Source organism: Tachyglossus aculeatus, chromosome 2, assembly GCF_015852505.1.
Source record: "Tachyglossus aculeatus isolate mTacAcu1 chromosome 2, mTacAcu1.pri, whole genome shotgun sequence".
Lineage (NCBI taxonomy): Eukaryota > Metazoa > Chordata > Mammalia > Monotremata > Tachyglossidae > Tachyglossus > Tachyglossus aculeatus.
The window spans coordinates 7,388,135-7,414,274 of record NC_052067.1 but is presented as its reverse complement, the minus strand read 5'-3'; the positions used below and the strand labels follow the sequence as shown (position 1 = coordinate 7,414,274).

The 26,140-nt window shown below is 43.7% G+C and overlaps 1 protein-coding gene across 2 annotated transcripts in view; it reads left to right on the top strand.

The window, feature by feature from the left end:
• Positions 1–26,140, top strand: part of DGKB (diacylglycerol kinase beta) — a 690,045-nt gene that overhangs the window by 134,170 nt on the left and 529,735 nt on the right. For both annotated transcript variants that reach the window (XM_038767652.1, XM_038767643.1), the window contains 4 exons: positions 15,148–15,288; positions 17,323–17,372; positions 17,716–17,790; positions 25,795–25,914. In XM_038767652.1, coding sequence (XP_038623580.1) covers positions 15,148–15,288; positions 17,323–17,372; positions 17,716–17,790; positions 25,795–25,914 — 386 coding nt within the window. The remainder of the gene's footprint in view (positions 1–15,147; positions 15,289–17,322; positions 17,373–17,715; positions 17,791–25,794; positions 25,915–26,140) is intronic.

Genomic DNA, 26,140 nt, shown 5'->3' with positions numbered 1-26,140 from the left:
GGAGAGGGGAGAATTAGGCGGTACTAAGGTCAGTAAGAAGACCGATGTGGTAATCAAGGGCGGGTATGATAAGTGCCTGGATCGTCAGTTAGGGTCTTGCAATGTAGTGATCTCATGACTAGACATACCATCTAGGGTCTTGCAATCTAGTGAGGTGTTCTTATATTCTTATGCTTACTCTGAAAGAGGATCTGGTCCAAAAGGCAACCTTCTTAATTGTTCAGAATCACCATGAAATTGTGGTATTTGGAGATGATGATTTGGGTTTCCTTGGGGTAGCCTGTAGAATGTAAGCCCCTTGTGAGCAGTGTCCATGTTTATCAACTCTACTGTACATTTCCAAGCTCTTAATACAGTGCTCTGCACGTAGTAAGCAATTAATAAATACTATTACTACTACTACTCCTATTTTGCCACACTTGAAACTCCAGCCAGTCAATCAGTTAAGCACTTACTGTGTGTAGATTACTGTATTAAGCTTTGGGGAGAGTAGAAGGAAATAGGTGGTAGACATGACCCCAGCTGTCTAGAAGCTTACGGGCTAGTTCCACATCTGGCCTTAGTGGCCTACTGGAAAGAACATGGGTTGGGGTGTCTTAGACTGGTGTTCTAATTCCAGCTTAGCCGTTGGCCTGCTGTGTGACTTTAGACAAGTCACTTAATCTCTCTGGGCCTCAGTTTCTTCATCTGCAAAATGGGCATAACTGACGGTCCGCTTAAGCCCTTCGATTCACACCCCAGTACTTATATACGTATCTTTAAACTCTATTTCCCCTATCTATAATTTATTTTAATGTATTCATTCACTCAATCGTATTTATTGAGCACTTACTGAGAAGCAGCGTGGCTCAGTGGAAAGAGCACGGGCTTTGGAGTCAGAGGTCATGGGTTCAAATCCCGGCTCTGCCAACTGTCAGCTGTGTGATTTTGGGCAAGTCACTTAACTTCCCTGTGCCTCAGTTACCTCATCTGTAAAATGGGGATTAAAACTGTGAGCTCCCCCGGGACAACCTGATCACTTTGTAACCTCCCCAGCACTTAGAACAGTGCTTTGCACATAGTAAGCGCTTAACAAATACCATCATTATTGTTAGTACTGTGTGCAGAGCACTGTACTAAGCGCTTATGTATGTCTCTCCCTGCACACTGCAAGTTCTCCTGAGCAGGGATCGGGTCTACCAACTCATCGTACTAAGTCTCCCGCTTAATACACACACTGCACACAGTAAATAAATACCATTTATTTAGTCAATGAATACCACTGATTAATTGAGGGTGTAGACTATGAGCCCCCTGTGGTACAGAGACTGTGTCTGGCCTGATTATCTCTTATCTACCCCAGCACTTAGCACCTATGTGGAGCATAGTAAGTGCTTAACAAATACCACAACTACTATTATCATTATCACTCCACAAGCCTGTATGATGTCATGGTCTGTGGTTTGAAGAGTTGCTGAGTTGACTGGACAAGGCATGTAGGCTGATTACAAAGTGAATAGCTGTTTATTCATTCATTCATTCAATCATATTTATTGAGCACTTACTGTGTGCAGAGCACTGTACTAAGCGCTTGGGAAGTACAAGTTGGCAACATATAGAGACGGTCCCTACCCAACAGCAGGCGCACAGTCTAGAAGGGGGAGACAGAGAACAAAACAAAACATATTAACAAAATAAAATAAATAGAATAAATATGTACAAATAAAATAGAGTAATAAATACATACAAACATATATACATATATACAGGTGTTGTGGGGAGGGGAAGGAGGTAAGGCGGGGGGATGGGGTGGGGGAGAGGAAGGAAGGGGCTTAGTCTGGGAAGGCCTCCTGGAGGAGGTGAGCTCTCAGTAGGGCCTTGAAGGGAGGAAGAGAGCTAGCTTGGCGGATGTGCCGAGGGAGGGCATTCCAGGCCAGGGGGAGGACGTGGCCGGATGTCGACGGCGGGACAGGTGAGAACGAGGCACTGTGAGGAGATTAGCGGCAGAGGAGTGGAGGGTGCGGGCTGGGCTGGAGAAGGAAAGAAGGGGGGTGAGGTAGGAGGGGGCGAGGTGATGGAGAGTCTTGAAGCTGAGGGTGAGGAGTTTTTGCCTGATGCGTAGGTTGATTGGTAGCCACTGGAGATTTTTGAGGAGGGGAATGACATGCCCAGAGTGTTTCTGGACAGACGATCCGGGCAACAGCATGAAGTATGGACTGAAGTGGGGAGAGACACTAGGATGGGAGATCGGAGAGGAGGCTGATACAGTAGTCCAGAGGGGATAGTTTGAGAGCTTGAACGAGCAGGGTAGTGGTTTGGATGGAGAGGAAAGGGCGGATCTTGGCGATGTTGCGGAGGTGAAACCGGCAGGTTTTGGTGATGGATTGGATGTGAGGGGTGAACGAGAGAGCAGAGTCGAGGATGACACCAAGTTTGTGGGCTTGTGAGACGGGAAGGATGGTAGTGCCGTCAACAGTGACAGGAAAGTCAGGGAGAAGGCAGGGTTTGGGAGGGAAGACAAGGAATTCAGTCTTGGACAAGTTGAGTTTTAGATGGCGGGCAGACATCCAGATGGAGATGTCCTGAAGGCAGGAGGAGATGCGAGCCTGGAGGAAGGGGGAGAGAGCAGGGGCAGAGATGTAGATTTGGGTGTCATCAGCGTAGAGATGATAGTAGAAGCCGTGGGAGCGAATGAGGTCACCAAGGGAGTGAGTGTAGATCGAGAACAGAAGGGGACCAAGAACTGACCCTTGAGGAAACCCTACAGTAAGGGGATGGGAGGAGGAGGAGGAACCCACAAAAGAGACTGAGAATGAACGGCTGGGGAGATGAGGAGAATCACGAGAGGACAGAGTCTGTGAAGCCAAGGTTGGATAGCGTGTTGAGGAGAAGTGGGTGGTCCACAGTGTTATGTTATGTTTACATAAACATGGTTTGGTAATCAGCAGCAGTAGAAGTGGAAGATGGTATAGAGGAAGTGAACCATTTAAATGAGAACTTATGTAGGAAAAAAGAAGGAAAATAAAGAAAAAACAACTTTGGTAAAGTCTTCCAGAACAAGGCAGTATTTTCATTTCATTTTTAATAACAAATGAACCATCTGGCAATTCATGAAACAGTTTGATTTTATGCAAAAGATTTGTTGTAATGAAACTGTCATTCCACTCCTGTTCCAACACCAGGTGACTCGTTTTTTGGTTTTGAGGCTGAATTCTTTTCATTTGTGACAAAGGTACTTTTGCCAAACTGTCAGATTTGTTCATTTTTAAAAATTTTATATTTCACAGATTTCTTCAGACTAAGAAAGAGTCAGAGTTTTTATTCTTCATTTTTAAATTTTCATCTCTAGAGGCTCATTATTTCAATAAGGCCCTTTGACAGACAGATGCACGTATCTTTGGGAAGAACTTTTTTTTAAAATATATAATTTTCCTAAAGGAACAATAGTCTCTCAAGGAACTATAATAATTACCATGGCTTCTAATGATTTCTCTTGATCCCATGGCTCTGCTGGGAGAACTGCACATTCTTTAGGAAGCCTCCAAAGGCATTTTAGGAAATAATGCAGTATATTGAAATTGCAAACAATATGGGGATTGGGTTTTTGACTGTTCATTTACTATTCTGTTCTCAGTGGCTGACAGTTTAATTGGACTTGATAACACTCATAACAGTATTTGCGTACTTACTGGGTGTCAGTCACTGCACTAAGCTCTGGGGTAGATAAAGGGAAATCAGCTCCTACATGGGGCTCACTGTCTTTGGTAGAATAAAGAACAGGTAGTGAATCCGCATCCTGCAGAGGAGGGAACTGAGGCTCAGAGAAGTGAAGTGATTTGCCCAAGGTCACACAGCAGGTAAGTGGCAGAGGTGAGATTAGAACCTAGGTCTTCGGACTAACAGGCCCAGCCTCTTTCCTCTAGGCTACTCTGATTCCATCCATATTGGTTAGTATTATTAATCTAGTATTTACGAAGCACTTATGTGCCAAACACTTTGCTAAACAATGCAGTCAATACCCAATAATAAGTTTGGACAAGTCTCTCTCCTTAGGAGACTCAAAAGAGCACAGTGTTTGTCTTATTTTTCCATTCTTTCTCTGGGTGATTGTAATCATTTCTATATTGTATTCAAGTCCAAGTTCTTTTTTTTAATGGCATTTATTAAGCACTTGTTATGTGCCAGGCACTGTACTAAGCACTGGGGTGGATATAAGGTAATCAGGTTGGACATGGTCCCTGCCTCACGTGGGGCTCACAGACTCAATCCCCGTTGTACAGATGAGGTCACTGAGGCCCAGAGAAGTGAAATGACTTTCCCAAGGTCACACAGCAGACAAGTGGTGGAGCGGGGATTAGACATGACCTTCTGACTTCCAGCCCTATGCTCTCTCCGCTACACCATGTGATCTCAGGATTGGATGACCTCCTGAGAAGCAGTGTGGCTCAGTGGAAAGAGCAGGGCTTTGGGAGTCAGAGGTCACGGGTTCTAATCCCAGTTCCACTACTTGACAGCTGTGTGACTTTGGGCAAGTCACTTAACTTCTCTGTGCCTCAGTTACCTCATCTGTAAAATGGGGATTGAGACTGTGAGCCCCATGTGGGGCAATCTGATTACCTTGCACCCCCCCTCAGTGCTTAGAACAGTGCTTGGTACATAGTAAGCGCTTAACAAATGCCATTATTATTATTATTCCTCTAACAATTTTTCCCTGCACCCTCTTCACTTTCTCTTGACCCTTTTCAAACAGCATTCTCTAAAACTGGACACACAACTGTGAATAAGCATTGACCATAACAGTGTACTTTGGAAAGACAACTTCCCAGTGTTGGCGTTGGCTATTGCCGAAGCGGGATTCCACTGCTGATTCATATTCAGTCTATTTTTCTTTCACATAGGCCCGGGTTTCCTTTCCCCATTTTGTACTTGTGTTGTTTTTCCTATCTTCCAAAAGACTTATGTGCCAAACACCACATTAAGCACTGCGGTCAATACCCGATAATCAGCGTGGAAAAGTCTCTGTCCTGAACGGACTCACAGTATCCCAAGTGTTGGTCAGAATTTTCCAATGCTCAGTCTCTTTGAGCATCTAGTAAAAAGGAATTCATTCAATCATATTTATTGAGTGCTTACTGTGTGCAGAGCCCTGTACTAAGCGCTTGGGAAGTACAAGTTGGCAACATAACTTGGCAACACAACATAAAGGAATAACAGTGGACGTCAGATCAATCAATCAATCACATTTATTGAGCGCTTACTGTGTGTAGAGCACTGTACTAAGCGCTTGGGAAGTACAAGTTGGCAACATATAGAGACAGTCCCTACCCAACAGTGGGCTCCCAGTCTAAAAAGGGGGAGACAGAGAACAAAACCAAACATACTAACAAAATAAAATAAATAGAATAGGTATGTACAAGTAAAATAAATAAATAAATAGAGTAATAAATATGTACAAACATATATACATATATACAGGATGACCTTCATTCTTGCCCCAGCTCTGCCACTGGATTTTTCCGTGACCCTGGGCAAGTCACTTACCTTCTCTGTACCTCATTTTTCTCATCTCATAATGAAGATAAAGGCAATTGTGATCCCTGTGTGGTACTCTGTCATTCTGATAATCTCGTATCCAGAGCTGCAGCAGTAGCACTAGTAGTAAAAGTATTAAGTGCTTACAGCACTAAGCTCTGAAAGAGAATGTACAGGTTGGAATTGGACGTGGTCCCTTTCCCTCGGGGGACTTACAGAAAAGCAGCGTAGCTCAGTGGAAAAGAGCCCGGGCTTTGGAGTCCGAGGTCATGGGTTCGAATCCCGGCTCCGCCCGTTGTCAGCTGTGTGACTTTGGGCAAGTCACTTCACTTCTCTGGGCCTCAGTTACCTCCTCTGTAAAATGAGGATGGAGACTGTGAGCCCCACGGGGGACAACCTTATCACCTTGTATCCTCCCCAGCACTTAGAACAGTGCTTTGCACATAGTAAGCGCTTAACAAATACTAAAATTATTATTATTATTACAGTCTAAGAATACATGTAGGGAAAAGGGATTGGAGGCAGACACTTCTGGAATGAGGAAACAGGCTCACCACTTGTCTGCTGTGTGAACTTGGGCAAATCACTTCACTTCTCTGTGCCCCACTTGCCTTATGCCGTCGAGTCGTTTCCAACCCATAGGGACACCAAGGACACATCTCTCCCAGAGCACCCCGCTCTCCCGCTGCAATCATTCTGGTAATGCATCCATGGAATTTTTGTGTAAAAATCCAGACGTAGTTTACCATTGTCGCCATCTGCGTGGTAAACTCGAGTCTCCGTCCTCGAATCTCTGCCATGCGGCTGCTGCCGAGCATGGGTGAGTTTTGACTTTTAGCAGACGGCCTGCCACTCGCTAGCCACTGGGCAAGCTAGGAATGGAATGGGTAGGCCTCTGCTTGACTCTCCCTCCCATAGTTGAGACTAGTAACTTGCCCAAGGTCACACAGGTGACAATGTATATATGTTTGTACATATTTTTTACTCTATTTATTTATTTATTTATTTTACTTGTATATATCTATTCTATTTATTTTATTTTGTATGTTTGGTTTTGTTCTCCGTCTCCCCCTTTTAGACTGTGAGCCCACTGTTGGGTAGGGACTGTCTCTATATGTTGCCAACTTGTACTTCCCAAGCGCTTAGTACAGTGCTCTTCACACAGTAAGTGCTCAGTAAATACGATTGGGTGGGGTAAAGGACTGGAAACTCTCCAGGTGCAACCCTGAGAGGGGAATGCCTCACTTACCTCATCTGTGAAATGGGGATTGAGACTGTGAGTGACTTGCCCAAGGTTACATGACAGACAAGAGGCGGATCCCGGATTAGAACCCAGGTCCTTCTGACTCATTCATTCATTCAGTCGTATTTATTGAGTGCTTACTGTGTGCAGAGCACTGTACTAAGCGCTTGGGAAGCACAAGTTGGCAACATATAGAGACGGTCCCTACCCAACAGTGGGCTCACCATCTAGAAGGGGGAGACAGAGAACAAAACAAAACGTATTAACAAAATAAAATAAATAGAATAAGTATGCACAAATAAAGTAAATAAATAAATAGAGTAATAAATTCGTACAAACATATATACAGGTGCTGTGGGGAGGGGAAGGAGGTAAGGCGGGGGGATGAGGAGGGGGAGAGACTCCCAAGCCCATGCTCTATCCACTAGGACATGCTGCTTCTTCCTGCCCAGTTTGCCAGTATCTTAGGGCACAGAATTAAAATCCTGATAATAAGTGGACTGATTCTTTCTCTCCTTCTACTTGCACCCATGAATTTGGCAGGGAAGCAGTTTTTCCTAGTGAAAAGAGTATGAAGCTGTTGGTCAGAGGACCTGGTTTCTAAGCCAGCCTCAGCCCCTTGTCTGCTGTGTGATCTTGGTCAAGTCACCTACCTTTTGAGTGCCTCGGTTTCCTCAAGTACAAAATGGGGATTTTTACCTGTTCTCCCTCTTACTGACTGTGAGCCCTATGTGGGATCTGATATCTTGGGCAATGCTTGGCACATAGTAAGTGCTTAACAAATAATACGATTATTTTCCATTATTATAGAGAAGCAGCATGGCTCAGTGGAAAGAGCACGGGTTTGGGAGTCAGAGGTCATGGGTTCTAATCCTGGCTCCGCCACATGTCTGCTGTGTGACCTTGGGCAAGTTGCTTAACTTCTCTGAGTCTGAGTTCCCTCATTTGTAAAATGGGGATTAAGACTGTGAGCTCCACGTGGGACAACCTGATTACCTTGTATATCCCCAGTGCTTAGAACAGTCCTTGGCACATAGTAAGTGCTTAACAAATGTTATTATTATTATTATTATTATTATTATTATTATTATTATTATTATTATTATTATTATGTGTGGGCAAAGGGATTTGGGGAAAATGAACCATTATGGGAGGGTGAAACCCCCAGCACCATAAATGAGCTGAAGATCCTGAAACCCAAGAGGAAGTGAATAAGGGAAGAAAGAGGTCATCATCTCAAAGGTGATGTGCCTCGTAACTGAGTGCAATCGGTTCTTCTAGAATGCGCGTTTGCACTGTGTTTTCATTGTTTCACTGTGTTTTCAATCATCATTTCATTTTCATTTCACTGTACCTCGTTCTCGCCTGTCCTGCCATCAACCCCCTTTTAGACTGTGAGCCCACTATTGGGTAGGGACTGTCTCTATATGTTGCCAACTTGTACTTCCCAAGCGCTTAGTACAGTGCTCTGCACACAGTAAGTGCTCAATAAATATGATTGATGATGATGATGAACCCCTGGCCCACGTCCTCCCCCTGGCCTGGAATGCCCTCCCTCCCCACATCCGCCAAGCTAGCTCTCTTCCTCCCTTCAAAGCCCTACTGAGAGCTCACCTCCTCCAAGAGGCCTTCCCAAACTGAGCCCCCTTTTTTCCTCTCCTCCTCCTCATCCCCCCCGCCCTACGTCCTTCCCCTCCCCACAGCACCTGTATATATGTTTGTACAGATTTATTACTCTATTTTACTTGTACGTATTTTCTATTTATTTGGTTAATGATGTGCATTTAGCTTTAATTCTATTCGTTCTGATGACTTGACACCTGTCCACATGTTTTGTTGTCTGTCTCCCCCTTCTAGACTGTGAGCCCGTTGTTGAGTAGGGACCGTCTCTATATGTTGCCAACTTGTACTTCCCAAGCGCTTAGTACAGTGCTCTGCACACAATAAGCACTCAATACATATGATTGAATGAATAAATGCTATTTTGGTCACAGTGCGATAACAGAATAAGGAAGTGTCCTTCTTCAATAAGAGACTGTCAGGGTGACCTAGTGGATGAAGCATGAGTTTGGGAGTCAGAAAGACTTGGGCTCTAGTCCCAGATCTGCCACTTATCTGCTGTGTGACCTTGGGCAACTCACTTAACTTATCTGTGCCTCAGTTACCTCATCTAAAAAAGGGGATTGAGACTGTTCAACCCAATTTGCTTGTATCCACCACAGGGCTTAGAAGAGTGCCTGGGTCATAGGAAGTACTTCACAATTGCCAAAATTATTATCAATATGATTATTAGTAGAGTGCAGTGTTGGACACAGGGTGAGTACCTCAATATAGAATCCTGCAAAAACACAACTCTACGGTGTAAGAGAAACTTAAGAACAGCTGGGGCAGAGTTGAGAATCTGTAGCCAGTCTTGACCCACCCTCCCCATGATACCGACCAAAAACGTCAAAGATCCTTTGAAAGAAGCAGCATGGCTCAGTGGAAAGAGCACAGGCTTGGGAGCCAGAGGTCATGGGTTCTAATCCTGCCTCTGCCACTTGTCAGATGTGTGAATTTGGGCAAGTCACTTAACTTCTCTGAGCCTCAGTTATCTCATATGTAACAATAATAATAATAATAATAATGGCATTTGTTAAGCGCTTACTATGTGCAAAGCACTGTTCTAAGCCCTGGGGGTGATACAAGGTGATCAGGTTGCCCTACATGAGGCTCACAGTCTTAATCTCCATTTTACAGATGAGGTAACTGAGGCTCAGAGAAGTTAAGTGACTTGCCCAAGGTCACACAGCAGACATGTGGCAGAGCTGGGATTCGAACCCATGACGTCTGACTCCAAATCCCATGTTCTTTCCACTGAGCCAAGCTGCTTCTCTGTAAAATGGGGATAAAGACTGTGAGTCCCTCGTGGGACAACCTGATCACCTTGTATCCCCCCTCAGCACATAAAAAAGTGCTTTGCACATAGTAATCGGTTACCAAATGCCATTATTATTATTATTATTATTATTATCATTATCATTATTATCATTATTATTATTATCCCCAAGATACCCAAACATAAGAGCAAGTCAATAACAGAAAATATCATTTATTTCACTACTTTTGCTTTGTTTAGCATGGAAGCGTACTAAATAGCGTGTATCCTGTTACTGATTTTAAAAGAATTGAACAAATTTTTTTTTGTTAAAGTAGTCTAAAGAAATAGGTTTTTTTTTCTTCTTTTCACTCTTCCACTAATACTTAGAAGGCTGACAGTTCCTGACCTAATTATAGCTTGTGGAGTTGTTATTCTGATATCTTTGGAAACAATCTCAGGCTTAACTCACGATCTTCATAGGTCTGCTGGATTTGAATGTCAGTAATAAGGAAAGTTAGGTGAACTCACCAAGGGTGACAGGGATAATTAAGCAGGCAATTCCATTCTAATATTGTCAAATTTCTATAGGTAGGTAATCTGGGATTGATGGGCTTCATTTTCAATTAATGCTTCATAGAATAACCAGTGCTCTGCACACAGTAAGCACTCAATAACTATGATTGAATAAATGAACACTGAATCAGTGATGTTGTCTGACTCATTTGTGTTCTCCATCCTCACCATAGATAGGATTGTTCATTTTTCATGATAGCTCAAGTTCATTAAGGCATCAATCATGCAGTCATATTTATTGAGTTCTTGGTGGGTACAGAGTTCTGAAAAGCAGCATGGCAGAGTGGATAGAGCCAGGGCTTGGGAATCAGAATCATGGATTCTAATCCCCATTCCACCACTTGTCTGCTGTGTGACCTTGAGCAAGTCATTTCACTTCTCCAGTCCTCAGTGACCTCATCTGTACAACGGGGATTGAGTCTGTGAGCCCCACGTGGGGCAGGGACTGTATCCAACCCAATTTTCTTGTAGCCACCCAAGAGTTTAGTACAGTGCCTGGCACATAGAAAGTGCTTAACAAATGCCATTATTATTATTATTGTTATTATCTAAGTGCTTGGGAAAGTACAGTGTAACAGGATTGGTAGACCTATTCCCTTCCCACAGAGAGCTTACTGTCTAAAAAACTGTCTGTGTTTTGTGAGGTAATATTTTTATGACTGCTTTTGAGTTACCTTGCCCTTCATGAAATATGTTGTGGACCTAAGGCAAGATAAGTAAGATAGATCGGAAGCTCCTTTAGGGTAGGGATCGTATTAATCAATAATAAAAATAATGATAATTATGGTATTAAATGCTTACCATGTGCCAGGCACTGCACTAAGCTCTGGGGCGGGTACAGGAAATTTGGGTTCGACAAAGCCCCTGTCCCATGTGGGGCTCACAGTCTTAATTCCCATTTGGCAGATGAGGGAACTGAGGCACAGAGAAGTGAAGTGACTTGCCCAAGGACACACAGCAGACAAGTGGCAGATCCAGGATTAGAACCCATGACCTTCGACTCCCAGTCCCATGCTTTATCCATTACACTGTGCTACTTCAATTGTATTGTCCATTCCCAAGCACTTAGTGCAGCATTCTGCATTCAATAATCAATCAATCATATTTATTGAGTGCTTACTGTGTGCAGAGCACTGTACTAAGCACTTGGGAAGTACAAGTTGGCAACATATAGAGACGGTCTCTACCCAACAGTGGGCTCACAGTCTAAAAGGGGGATCTAAAAGGGGGAATAAAAGGGGGAAAATAAGCGCTCAATAAATACCAGACACTATGAACTAGCACAGTGGGCCGGGACCAATAGAAACAACAGCCTTACCTTTTCTAGAGATTGGAAATTGGAAATCATGCATCCACATCCTGTTTTTACTGCATTCTATGTCTTAATCTTTTTATTTATTTATTTTTTTGCACGATTCTCTTTAGAGACTGAAATGATTTGCCTGGCTTTGCTTTTTTCAGAAGGACTTCATTTGTTTTCATTTGTATTTTTCAGAAGTGAATTGGGAAAGAAAGCCCTGCCGGTTTGTAGCAAACTATATCTGCAGGAAGGGAAATTCATTCATCTAGACTGGAGCCTGTTGTTGGGTAGGGACCATCTTTATATGTTGCCCACTTGTACTTCCCAAGCTCTTAGTACAGTGCTCTGCACACAGTAATCACTCAATAATTAACTCAATAGTATTTATTGAGCACTTACTGTGTGCAGAGCACTGTACTAAGCACTTGGGAAGTACAAGTTAGCAACATATAGAGACGCTCCCTACCCAACAATGGGCTCACAGTCTAGAACAATAAAACAAAACATGTAGACAGGTGTCAAAATCGACAAAGCAAATAGAATTATAGCTATATGCACATCATTACCAAAATAAATAGAATAGTAATGTGCAAGTAAAATCTGTTTGATACAGAGGTGGATAGGCAACCACTGGAGATTTTTGAGGAGGAGGGTGACAGGTCTTGAACATTTTTGTAGAATGATTATTTAGGCAGGAGAGTGAAGTGTGGACTGGAGGGGCAGGAGGTTGGGAGATTTAGCAGGGAGGCTGATGAAATAATCCAGGAAGGATAGGATGAGTGATTGTATTAATGTCGTAGCAGTTTGAATGGAGAGGAAAGGGCGTTTTTAGCAATGTTGTGAGGGTGTGACCGACAGGATTTAGAGATGGATTGAATATGTGGGTTGAATGCGAGAGAGGAGTCCAGCATAATACCAAGGTTACAGTCTTGTGAGACAGGAAGGATCATGGTGCTGTCTACAGTGATGGGAAAGTCAGGGGGAGGACAGGATATAGGTGGGAAGATAAGGCACTCTGTTCTGGACATATTAAGTTTGAGTTGACAGGAGGACATCCAAGTAGAGATGTCTTGAAGGCAAGAGGAAAAGCAAGACTGGTGTGGTGGGGGGGGGAGGAGAGAGTGAGGGAGAGAGAGTGAGGGCAAGGGAGTGACTGAGTTCTCCAAGGGAGCCAGTGTACATGGAGAATAGATGGGGACCCAGAACTGAACCTTGAGGGACCTCCACATTTGTGGAGGGGGCACAGGCACAGAGGAGGAGCCCACAAAGGAGACTGAGAATGAATGGCCAGAGAGATAAGAGGAGAATCAGCAAAGCCGAGGTTAGATAACGTTTCCAGGCGAAGGGGGTGGTCCACTGTGTTGAAGGCAGCTGAGAGGTTGGGGAGGATTAGGATGGAGTGGAGGCTGTTGGATTTGGCAAGAAGGAGATCACTGGTGACCTCTGAGAGGACCGTTTCTGTGGAGTTAAGGGGAGGGAAGCCAGATTGGAGGGAGTCCAGGACAGAATTGGAGGAAAGGAACTTGAGAAAGTGGATGTAGAGAACTCTCTCAAGGAGTTTGGAGAGGAATTCATTCATTCAATCGTATTTATTAAGCGCTTACTGTGTGCAGAGCACTGTACTAAGCACTTGGAAAGTACAAGTTGGCAACATATAGAGACGGTCCCCACCCAACAGCAGGCTCATAGTCTAGAAGGTAGGAGGGAGATGGGCCAATAACTGGAGAGAAACTTTATTGTGCTCAGAGTATTGTACTAAGCATTTGAGAGAGTACAGCATTACAATAAACAGATATATTCCTTGTCCATAACATACTTACAGTCTAAAGTTGGATGCTGAGAAATTGAAACATAAGACCAAAGTTGTGAGGTGGTTGTTCCAAGGAAAGAAAAGGGTGAAGTATAAAGCACATTCAATGAGTTTGAGAAGTCTTTTCAAAGATAACCTGATGGGAAGCATAAAAAATGCATTGGGGTGGAAGGGGCTCATGAGATGTTTAATCAATAAATGGAATTTACTGAATGCTTACTGCGTGCAGAAAACTGTATTAAGTCTTCTTAGAACAGTGCTTGACCCACGGTAAGTACTTAACAAATGCCACAGTTACTATTGTTGTTATTGGGAGAATATATTACAATCCCTGCCCTCAGAGAGTTTACAGTCTTCTCCCCCTCTAGACTGTAAGATCGCTGTGGGCAGGGACCATGTCTGTTTATTGTTACAGCATATTCTCCTAAGCATTTAGTACAGTGCTATGCACAGTAAGCACTCAATAAATAGCAGCATGGCTCAGTGGAAAGAGCACGGTCTTGGAAGTCAGAGGTCATGTGTTCTAATCCTGGCTCTACCACTTGTCTGCTGTGTGACTTCGGGCATGTCACTTAACTTCTCTGTGCCTCAGTTCCCTCATCTGTAAAATGATGGGGTTGCCCCACGTGAGCCCCACATGGGGCAACCTGATTACCTTATATACCCCCACACCCAGCACATTAACAAATGCCATCATGATTCCCCTTCTAGACTGTGAGCCCGTTCTTGGGTAGGGACTGTCTCTATATGTTGCCAGCTTGTACTTCCCAAGTGCTTAGTATAGTTCTCTGCACACAGTAAGTGCTCAATAAATATGATTGAATGAATGAATGAATGAATAAATATGATACAATGAATGAATAGTGGGGAAGAGAGATATGAAAATACAACTGCAGATAAGGAAAACAACCAAGCATAAGGGATTCATTCAATCATGTTTACTGAGCATTTACTGTGAGTAAAGCATTGTACTAAGCGCTTGGGAGAGTACAATGCAACAATAAAAAGACACATTTCCATAGTGAGAGTACAGTCTAGAGAGGGGGTGTAGGGGGCTTTTCGGGGGTGGGGGGGGTAGTACATACATGGCTGGGAATTGGGGTTCAGTGTATAGGTGGGAAAATAGGATGGGGATATGACAGCTGAGTCAGAGAAGGCTTTCTGGGGGAGATATGATTTAAATAGGGCTTTGAAGATAGGAAGAGTGGCGACCTGTCAGGTAGAGAGTGGTAAGCATTTCCAGGCAGGAAGAAGGGGGTGAGAAAGGGGTCTAACAATGAGAGAAACAATGGCAGGGAGTGTGGTGTTACAGGAGCAACGTGTGTGAGCTGGCCTGTAGTGGGAGAAGAGTGAAGATAAGATGGAGAGAGCTAATTGCCTTTTCCGTTGAGGTGTCCTCTTTAATTCACATTTTCCAGGTAAAGTACAGTGACATGTTTTCCTGGAAGACTGAACCCTTTAAGAAAACTGTTTTAGCTAGATGTTTCTACAGGCCTAAGCTAAAATGGGATCAATGGGTTGACTTCCAAAGTGCTCCTCTAATATAAATATGATGATGATATTTTTAAAGAGTTTACTATGTAGCAGGCACTGTAGTAAGCACTGAGGTGGATACAAGCAAATGGAGTTGGACACAGTCCCTGGCCCACGTGGGGCTCACCATCTCAACCCCCATTTTACGGATGAACTAACTGAGGCCCAGAGGAGTAAAGTGACATGCCCAAGGTCACACTGCAGACAAGCGGCAGAGCCAGGATTAGGACCCAGGACCTTCCGATTCCCAGACCCGTTACTCGATTACGCCGTGTAGCTCCCCTAACTAATATGTAAACCGTGTGCTTTATCTCCAGGCCTACGGATGAATAAAAGTGCCATCCCTTCTCCTCACACCTCTCCTGCCAATCTACAGTTGCCAGAAGTCATCCAGCTGAAAGACATAGTGTGCTATCTGTCTCTGCTGGAGAGGGGAAGACCCGAGGACAAGCTAGAGTGTACGGACCCTGTTGGATTTCTCCATGGAGGAGCTGGGGAAATGAGTTGGAAACTTAAGCATTCGGGTTCTTCTGTTTCAAAGCAGAGTTTCCCATAGGGCAGTACCAAGGGAATCGATCTTTTCTTGGGACACTGATATGCCTCTGTGGAAACGACCCTCCCAGTTGTCCAGTTGCATCCACAGTGGGAAAATCATCATCAATCGTATTTATTGAGCGCTTACTGTGTGCAGAGCACTGTACTAAGTGCTTGGGAAGTACAAGTTGGCAACACATAGGGACAGTCCCTACCCAGCAGTGGGCTCACAGTCTAAAAGGGGGAGACAGAGAACAAAACCAAACATACTAACAAAATAAAATAAATAGAATAGATATGTACAAGTAAAATAGATAAATAAATAAATAGAGTAATAAATATGTACAAACATATATACATATATACAGGTGCTGTGGGGAAGGGAAGGAGGTAAGATGGGGGGGATGGAGAGGGGGACGAGAGGGAGAGGAAGGAAGGGGCTCAGTCTGGGAAGGCCTCCTGGAGGAGGTGAGCTCTCAGTAGGGCCTTGAAGGGAGGAAGAGAGCTAGCTTGGCGAATGGGCAGGGGGAGGGCATTCCAGGCCCGAGGGTTGACGTGTGATGACGAAAATCTGGTGGGATCCCTGCCAGGCAGACGCATCAATCAATCGGTGGTCAATCAGTGATATTTAGCAAGTGCTTACTGTGTGCAGAGCACTGTACTAAGTGCTTGGGGGAGAGTACACTACAACAGAGTGGGTAGACACGGTTCCTGCACACCAGGAGTTTACAATCTAGTGAGGAGCTGGGTGATTTGCAAGAGCAATGTATTCTTGGTAACCAGGAGTCTTCTGATGGCTTCTCACCTTGACCAGTGATTTCCTATCCCACCAAAGGCCTATCTACAATGCCTCCTCCAAAACAACGCTCTTGGGAGGAATAAGGGTCCTCTCTCATTCGGTAAAGCGAGGAGCTTGACGTTCACCTCCCCAACACACATGCACAAGCACACAAAATCCCCTAACAACAAGTAGACTATGACAAAGCTTGAGATTTTCTAGCATATAGCCGACTTTTCAAGGAACACCGATTCGGTGTTATTTAAAGTTGAATTTAAATGGCCTGAAGTGAAAGTCTAGTGAATGGTCTCCCTCTAGTGGAAAATCGCAAATAATGTACGTCACAACGGTTTTCTGTTTTAGCAGATTTATATTACGGTATTTCCTAAATCCTTGCATTTCTTGAGAGCTTACTATGTGCAGAGCACTGTGCTAAGAGCTTGGGAGAGTAGCATAACAACAGATTTAACTGGCACGTTTCCTGCCCATAACGAGCTTGCAGGTTGGTGAGAGAGACAGACATTCAAAGACTATTGTTAAGTGCTTATTGTGGATCAAAAACGGTTCCGGAAACCATAGGTACTCGGTAAATGACACTGGTTGATTTCTGATCCCATTGGTGTTGAAGTAGTAAGAATAGCATTAATTAAGAACTTACTATATGTAAAGCACTGTACAAAGTGCCTGGCAAAGAAATACACAAAGGGGATATGGGCATCGTCCGCATCGCCCAAAGGGGCCTCAATCTGAGAATAGAGGTGGGGACATGGTTGGTGACAAACACATGAAGAAAGATAAATATATGATGTGTATATATATATACATATATATATATACACACACATTATATATATATATATATATATATATATATATATATATATACAGTATATGGGTCACAAGAGAGCTTAGTTGTGATCATCATCAATCGTATTTATTGAGCGCTTACTGTGTCCAGAGCACTGTTCTAAGCGCTTGGGAAGTACAAGTTGGCAACATATAAAGACAGTCCCTACCCAGCAGTGGGCTCACAGTCTAAACGATGTGATGTGCTCGCTAAATGAGGATTTTCAATATAGGTTTTCAACTGGAAAGAACTCTGAACATTTCTGACTGAAATGTGGCATGATCTCTCATTTTTCCACCCTAATCTTCTCATGAAACCTCTTTTCCCTTGCAGTTATGTTCCGCCTGTACGACACGGATGGAAACGGCTTCTTGGACAGCTCGGTAATTTTCTTCTTTCACAGTTTCAGGATCCTCTACAAAAGATTCCAAACAGACATATTTTTTAAAAGCAGTATTAGTATTATTCCATTATTTGGTGACGGAGAGTATATAAAATCAGTTGTGTGGCAGTTTAGAGCTAATGTGTCCCACCAAGAACTCGGTGGTTATTTGTGGGTGTTTACAATAGTGTTTTACTTAGGATTAATTTACAGGCCATATCAGAATTGGGAGCTTAATTGACAACAGATGAGCGGTTTTACCTAATCAGAACTAAGTTTAAATGATCATCATATAGTATGAGGGCAGCACTGAGATATCTTTGCCTTCTTCCGACTCTCTCTAGGAGCTGGAAAATATCATCAGTCAGATGATGCACGTTGCAGAATACTTAGAATGGGATGTCACTGAACTCAGTCCGGTAAGCATTCAAAAACCAGTTTCTGAAGGAGTTCTCTCTCTCTCCATTTAGACCAGGGATATGTCATAGGGCTTGGGATCTTCTTGGAAACAAATTAATGGAACAGACTGAGTGTTCACTGTATGTAGTCAATCAGCCAATTGTATCTATTGAACACTTACTCTGAACAGAGCGCTATACTAAGCGCTTGGGAGGGTGCCGTGTAATAATATAACAGTCACATTCCCTGCACTGTTCTAAGCACTTGGGAGAGGATACTAACTCACAGACTCCATCCCTGTGCTCAAGGAGCTTATCATCCAGGGATGTGAGTATTGAGTTGTGATGAGGGGCAAGGTGTTGAAAACTATTAAGTACAAAAAGAAGTAGGCTGCATTTTTGTGAGTTTAAATTGTAAGAATGTCTCTGTAGGCACAAACTGTTTAAATATTTCATTTTTTTAGCTCTTCCATGCAAAGAGGTGACTGACCCCTGTTCTAAAGTGATTTTGCTTGGGCTTTAATGATAATGGTAATAATAATAATAATAATGACAATTGTTAAGCGCTCACTATGTGCAAAGCATTGTTCTAAGTGCTGGGGGTTACAAGGTGATCAGGTTGTCCCACATGGGGCTCGCAGTCTTAATCCCCATTTTACAGATGAGATAACTAAGGCACAGAGAAGTTAAGTGGCTTGTCCAGGGTTTCACAGCTGGCAAGTGGCGGAGCCGGGATTCGAACCCATGACCTCTGACTCCTAAGCACGTGGTCTTTCCACTGAGCCATGCTGCTTCTCTTATTATAATGATAATAATAATAATTGTTATGTGTTAAGTGCCAGACACTATACAAAGCGCTGGGGTGAATACAGGCACATCAGGTTGGACACAATCCCTGTCCACTCATTCATTCATTCAATCGTATTTATTGAGCGCTTACTGTGTGCTGATCACTGTACTAAGCGCTTCCACATGGGGCTCACAGTCTTAATCTCCATTTTACAGAAGAGGTAACTAAGGCGCAGAGACGTTAAGTGGCTTGCCATGGTCTCCCGGGAGACGTGGCAGAACTAGGATTAGAACCCAGATCCTTCTGACTCAGATGGCCAGGCTTTATCCACGAGGCCACGCTTTACCCTTGCCCTCTCTGGGTCATACTTCTTGCTTCTAATCAGAATGAGGGCAATGGAACTTGAGTTATCTCTCAGAGAAAAGAGGGATTAAGTAGATGGGTCTCAATTGGCAATTGATGGAGAGATCACAACATGTCAAAATGGAAGTTGGCTGTTTACTGCACCGAGATGCTCTTCAGTGGATTTTTCAGGCTGGAGGTAAGTAGACTAAAAGAAAATTCACAAATGTCAGTTGGCCCCTAAAGAGTTTTGCCTGAGGGTAACACTAACAGGTGCTTCTCCTTGATTGCTGATGTTGAGCAAGAAAAATACTGGTTTGAATCAAAGCAGGAATTGGTTTAGTTGGGAGAACTTAACTGACAGAATGCTATAGAGAAGCAGCGTGGCTCAATGGAAAAAGCATGGGCTTGGGAGTCAGAGGTCATGGGTTCAAATCCCGGCTCCACAAATTGTCAGCTGTGTGACCTTGGGCAAGTCACTTCACTTCTCTGGGCCTCAGTTCCCTCATCTGTAAAATGAGGATTAAGACTGTAAGCCCCACCATGGGACAACCTGATCAGCTTGTATCCTCCCCAGTGCTTAGAACAGTCCTTTGCATATAGTAAGCACTTAACAAATGCTATTGTTATTATTATTATTATTATTACTATTATTATTACTAGAACAGGCTTCCAGGAGAGGTTAGGGAAGCAGTGTGGCCTAGTGGATAGAGCAGGGGCTTGAGAGTCAAAAGGGCCTGGATGCTAATACTGGTTCCACCATTTTTTTTTCTTTTTAGGGTATTTGTCAGGTGCTTACTATGTGCCTGATATTGTACTAAGCACTGGGGTAGAAAGAGGCAAATTAGGTTGGACACAGTCCATGTTCCTCATGGGGCTCACAATCTCAATCCCCATTTTACAGATGAGGTAACTGAGGAACAAAAATGTTATTAGTGACTGAACAACCACTTTATGGAATCACTCGGATAAGGCCAAAAATGAAGGCTGTATATTCTAATTTGTTTGGATCAGAAAGTCAATTTTCTCTTAAACTCCAGACCCAGGTAGTGTTTCCTACAAAGGGGAGCATTTGTAAAAGGGGGGGAAAAAGCTATCAGATCTCCTGTACTCGATCCAAACAATCAAAAGGAGATGTTTCCAAATGTTGAGAGACAGCAGAGTGTGGGAGGGTAATGAGCAATTTCTCAGGAAGCCTTAATTCCAGTAACGTGTCCATGGTCACACAGCAGACAAGTGGCCGGGTCAGGACTATAACCCAGGCCCTCTGACTCCCACGTGTCTGCTCTGTGACCTTGGGCAAGTCACTTAACTTCTTTTTGCCACAGCTACCTCATCCGTTAATGATCTCCATCATGCCACATCCAACGGCCTCTAGTGAAGCAGCATGACTCAGTAGAAAGAGCATGGGCTTTGGAGTCAGAGGTCGTGAGTTCAAATCCCAGCTCTGCCAATTGTTAGCTATGTGACTTGGGGTAAGTCACTTCACTTCTCTGGACCTCAGTTCTCTCATCTGTAAAATGGGGATTAAGAATGTGAGCCCCACGTGGGACCACCTGATTACCTTGTAGCCTCCCCAGAGCTAGAACAGTGCTTTGCACATAGTAAGTGCTTAATAAATACCATTATTATTATTACTCCATCCTAGTCATCTTTGACTTCTCAGCTGCCTTTGACACTGTCGACCACTCCCTTCTCCTGGCTTCACTACCACTGTCCTATCTTGGTTCTCCTATCTTTCTGACCACTCATTCTCAGTCTCTTTCATGGGCTCCTCCTCTGCCTCCCACCCCCTAACTACTGGGGTCTCTCAAGGTTCAGGCCCCCTTCTATTCTCCAACTCCCCCCCTTCCCTTGGACTGGCTTCAAATACCACTTCTTTGCATATGATTCCCAAATCTACATCTCCAACCCTTCTTTCTCTCTCTCTCTCTCTCTCTCTCTCTCTCTCTCTCTCTCTCTCTCTCTCTCTCTCTCTCTCTCTCTCTCTCTCTCTCTCTCTCTCTCTCTCTCTCTCTCTCTCTCTCTCTCTCTCTCTCTCTCTCTCTCTCTCTCTCTATCTCTCTCTCTCTCTCTCTCTCTCTCTCTCTCTCTCTCTCTCTCTCTCTCTCTCTCCTCTCTCTCTCTCCCTTCCAGACATCTTTACTTGGATGGCCCACCAACACCTCAAATGTGACAGGTCCAAAACATAACTCCTTATCTTTCCACCCAAACCCAGTCCTCCCCCTGATTTTTCCAGCACTGTAGACAGTACCACCATCTTTTCTGTCTCACAAGCCTGTAATCTGGCATTATCCTTTACTCATCTTTATCATTCAACCCACATATTCAACCTACCACTAAATCCTGTCGGGTCAACCTGCACAACATCACTAAAATCTGCCCTTTCCTGTCCATTCAAACTGCTACCACATTAATCCAAGTGCTTATCTTATCCCGCCTTGATTACTGTATCAGCGTCCTTGCTGACCTCCCTGTCTCCTGTCTGTCCCCACTCCAGTCCATATTTCACTCTGCTGTGCCGATCATTTTTCTGAACGTTTCCCCACTCCTCAAGAACCAACGGTGGTTGCCCATCCACCTCCACATCGAATGGAAACTCCTCTTTACCACAGGCATAAAAGCAATCACCTTTTCATTCATTCAATTGTATTTATTAAGTGTTTACTGTGTGCAGAGCACTGTACTAAGTGGTTGGGAAGTACAAGTTGGCAACATATAGAGACGGTCCCTACCCAACAACGGGCTCACAGTTTAGAAGGGGGAGGCGGACAACAAAACAAAACATGTGGACAGGTGTCAAGTCATCAGAATAAATAGAAATAAAGCTAGGTGCACATCATTAACAAAATAAATAGAATAGTAAATGTGTACAAGTAAAATAGAGTAATAAATCTGTACAAACATATATGCAGGTGCTATGGGGAGGGGAAGGAGGTAGGGTGGGGGGATGGGGAGGAGGAGAGGAAAAAGGATGCTCAGTCTGGGAAGGCCTCCTGGAGGAGGTGAGCTCTCACCTTGCCTCCTCCTATCTCTCCTCACTGCTCTCCTACTCCAACCCAGTCCTCACACTTTGCTCCTCTAATTTCAAACTACTCACTGTACCTCAGTCGCATCTATCTCACTGCCATAATAATAATGATGGCATTTATTAAGTGCTTACTATGTGCAGAGCACTGTTTTAAGCACTGGGGAGGTTACAAGGTGATCGGGTTGTCCCACAGGGGACTCACGGTCTTCATCCTCATTTCACAGATGAGGTAACGGAGGCACAGAGAAGTGAAGTGACTCACTCAAAGTCACCCAGCTGACAATTGGTGGAGCCGGGATTTGAACCCATGACCTCTGACTCCAAAGTCCGGGCTCTTTCCACTGAGCCATGCTGCTTCGCCAGCATCCTGCCTCTGGTCTTGAACATCCTCCTTCTTGGTCCCCGACAGAAAATTACTCTCTGCCTCTTCAAAGCCTTAATGAACACACTTCTCCTCCAAGAGGCCTTCCCTGACTAAGCTCTTGTTTTCTGTTTCCCACCCCCTTCTGCAAAACCCTGATTTGCTCTCTTTATTCACATTCCCTCTCAGCCCTACAAAATGTATGTTCCTATCCATAATTTATATTCATAATTACAATTCTATTTATTTTTATTAATGATGCATATATATCTATAATTCTTTTTATTCATAATAATGCTACTGATACCTGTTTTCTTGTTTTGAAGTCTGTCTCCCTGCTTCTAAACTGTGAGCCTGTTGTGGGCAGGGATTTTTTCTATTTGTTGCTGAATATACTTCCCAAGCACTTAGTACAGTGCCCTGCACACAGTAAGCACTTAATAAATGTGATTGAATGAATGAATGAATAATTTATTTATTTGTATTAATGTCCGTGTTCCTTTCTCGACTCTGAGCTCATTCTGGGCTGGGAACGTGCCTGCCAATTTCATTCATTCATTCAATCGTATTTATTGAGCGCTTACTGTGTGCAGAGCACTGTACTAAGCACTTAGAATGTACAATATAGCAACAAAGAGAGGCAATCCCTGTCCACAGTGGGCTCACAGTCTAGAACGGGCTCACAGTCAAGATAAAATATAGCACCTTCCCCACTTCTTGTATTGTTCTCTTCAAGTCTTTAGTACAGTGCTCAGTGCACAGTAGGGGCTCAGTAAATATGATTGACTGATCGACTGAATGTCAACTGGCAATTAAGACTTGGGCAAGTCACGTCATTTCTCTGTGCCTTAGTTGCCTCCTCTGCAAAATGGGGATTAAGACTGTGAACCCCATATAATCAATCGTATTTATTGAGCACTTACTGTGTGCAGAGCACTGTGCTAAGCTCTTGGGAAGTACAAGTTGGCAACATATAGAGACGGTGCCTACCCGACAGTGAGCTCACAGTCTAGAAGACATGAATTTCATATAAGACATGAACTGTGTCCAAGATGATTAGCTTGTATCTACTCCAGCTCTTAGTACGGTGCTTGGCAGATAGTAAGTGTTTAACAAATACCACAATTATTATCTAGACTGTTTTTAGATCTAGATCTAGACTATTTCTAGACTGTGAGCCCATTGCTGGGTAGGGACCATCTCTATATGTTGCCAACTTGTACTTCTCAAGTGCTTAGTACAGTGCTCTGCATACAGTAAGCACTCAATAAATATGATTGAATGAATGAATGAATTAATTAATCGGTTTAGGGGGGCCCAGGCTGGGGGCAGGCCCGTCCCTGATCTCTTGCTGGGATCGTCACTAGAGGGGACTCAATCTCAGAGCAAGTGCCCCATAATGGGGCTATCGATCTCTGTGAGTGGGGAACATTGTTTGAGTACTAGAACTTCTAGCAGAGATATTTATCTTATTTTATTTATTTTAGGTTATTTATGGCATTTGTTGAGCACTTGCTACGTGCCAGGCACTGAACAAACCTCTGAGGTAGATAAAAGCTAATCAGGTTGGACACAATCCATGTCCCACATTGGGTTCACAGTTTTAATCACCATTTTACAGATGAGGTAAACCAGGACTTGTCCAAGGTCACCAAGCAGACAAGTGGCAGAGCTGGATCCTTCCTCGAAGTAGCCGTTTCACTCTCAAACTGCACCCCATCCCAGGCTCACCCCTGGAATCAAAGGTTCTGGGCTCTGATTTGGTCCCAGCACCATGGGGGAGGAGAGGAGACCACTTCTGTCTGAGATCTGGGACGGTTGCCCTGATGGCCCCATCCTAGTCATAGCCTTGTCTGGTAAAAGGAGGTAGAATCTAAGCTTGTCCTCTGGACTGTAAGCTCGTTGTGGGCAGGAAATGTGTCTGTTTAATGTTATAGTGTTCTCTCCCTAGTGCAGTGTTCTGCACACAGTAAGTAAGCACTAGCAATAGAATGAAGGAATTATATCTCATTCAAGGGCAGAGATCACATAAACTATCATTTGATGGGGGAACGAATTCATTCATTCATTCAATCGCATTTACTGAGCGCTTACTGTGTGCGGAGCACTGTACTAAGCGCTTGGGAAGTCCAGGTCGGCAACATCTAAAGACGGTCCCTACCCAACGACGGGCTCACAGTCTAGAAGGGGGAGACAGATGACAAAACAAAACATGTGGACAGGTGTCAAGTTGTCAGAACAAATAGAAATAAAGCTAGATGCACATCATTAAGTGCTTTGCACATAGTAAGTGCTTAATAAATACCATTATTATTATTATTATCATTATTATTAATAATAATAATAAAATAAAGAGGGTTCTCTTCTCCCAACACTCCTCTTTTCCTCCCAGTTTAAAGAGCCACATGGTGAATGAGAGCAAAATAGATTCCCCGGCTGCCCTAGCTCCCTGGTGACTTCCCACTGGAGTTTCTTCACCCCTTCTTTAATCTGGAGAATAAGGGGAACACAGATTAAATGGAGGAAGAGAGGTTAACCACTCCAAATACTTTCGCTGAAACACCCACATCTGAAATAGATGATTGAGGCCAGTTTGGGACAGTTAATATGAAAACTACTCCTAAGAAGTGAATAGTATAAATGAGTGGTATTCGTTAAGCGCTTACTATGTGCCTTACATTATACTAACCAATCAATCATATTCATTAGGCACTGATTGTGTGCAGAGCACTGTACTAAGAGCTTGGGAGAGTATGCTATAACAATATAACAGAGTTGGTAGAAGTGTTCCCTGGTTGCAATGACTGTATAGTCTGGAGTGCTAAACCCTGGGGATGATACAATATAATCAAGTCCCACATGGGCTCATAGTCTAAGCAGGAGAGAGAACAGGTATTTAATCCCCATTTTCCAGATGAGGGAACTGAGGCACAGAGAAGGTAGATGATTAACCCAAGGTCAGATACACGGCAGACTGGATTAGCAAACCTACGACTCCTGGGCCCACACTCTTTTCACTAGGCCAAGCTGTTAATCTTGTTACCTTTATCCTCAGTGTTTTGGGTTTATTTATTTATATATTTACTTATTTTTGCTTTTTTGATTGCCTGAACTGGGTTAGAGAAGCAGTCTGGCTTAATGGGAAGAATATAGGGCTGGTAATCAGAAGACCCGGGTTCTAATCCTGGTTCCACCACTTGCCCACTGTGTGATTTTAGGCAAGTCACTTCTCTGGGCTGCAGTTCCTTTAGCTGTAAATGGGTGACTGGATACCTATTCTCCCTCCTACTCAAACTGTGAAGCTCGTGTGGGACAGGGATCATGTCTAACATGATGATTTTGTATGTACCCCAGTGCTTAGTACAGTGTTTGTTATATATTCAGTGCTTAACAAATACCACAGTTTTTATTAATTCTTCCGAAATCCATTTCGCTGTGCATGTGCAGACACAACCATGCTATGAATCACTTTTAGGTTGTTTCCCTTGCCTTTTTTTCTAGATACTGCATGAAATGATGGAAGAGATTGACTATGATCATGATGGGACCGTCTCTCTGGAAGAATGGATCCAAGGAGGAATGACCACAATTCCCCTTCTTGTTCTCCTGGGATTAGAAAACGTACGTATCTTGTCCTGGTATAACCAAATGTTGGAAAGTTGAGTCAAAGTGCTCTGAGGTATTTGGACTAAGGGCACCTTAGTGACTATGGTTTAATCACCTCCAAGATTTTGGCCGTCATTCAGTCAGTCATATTCATTGAGCGCTTACTGTGTGCAGAGCACTGTACTAAGAACTTAGGGGAGTACAACGTAACAAGATGACAGACATATTTCCTGTCCACAAC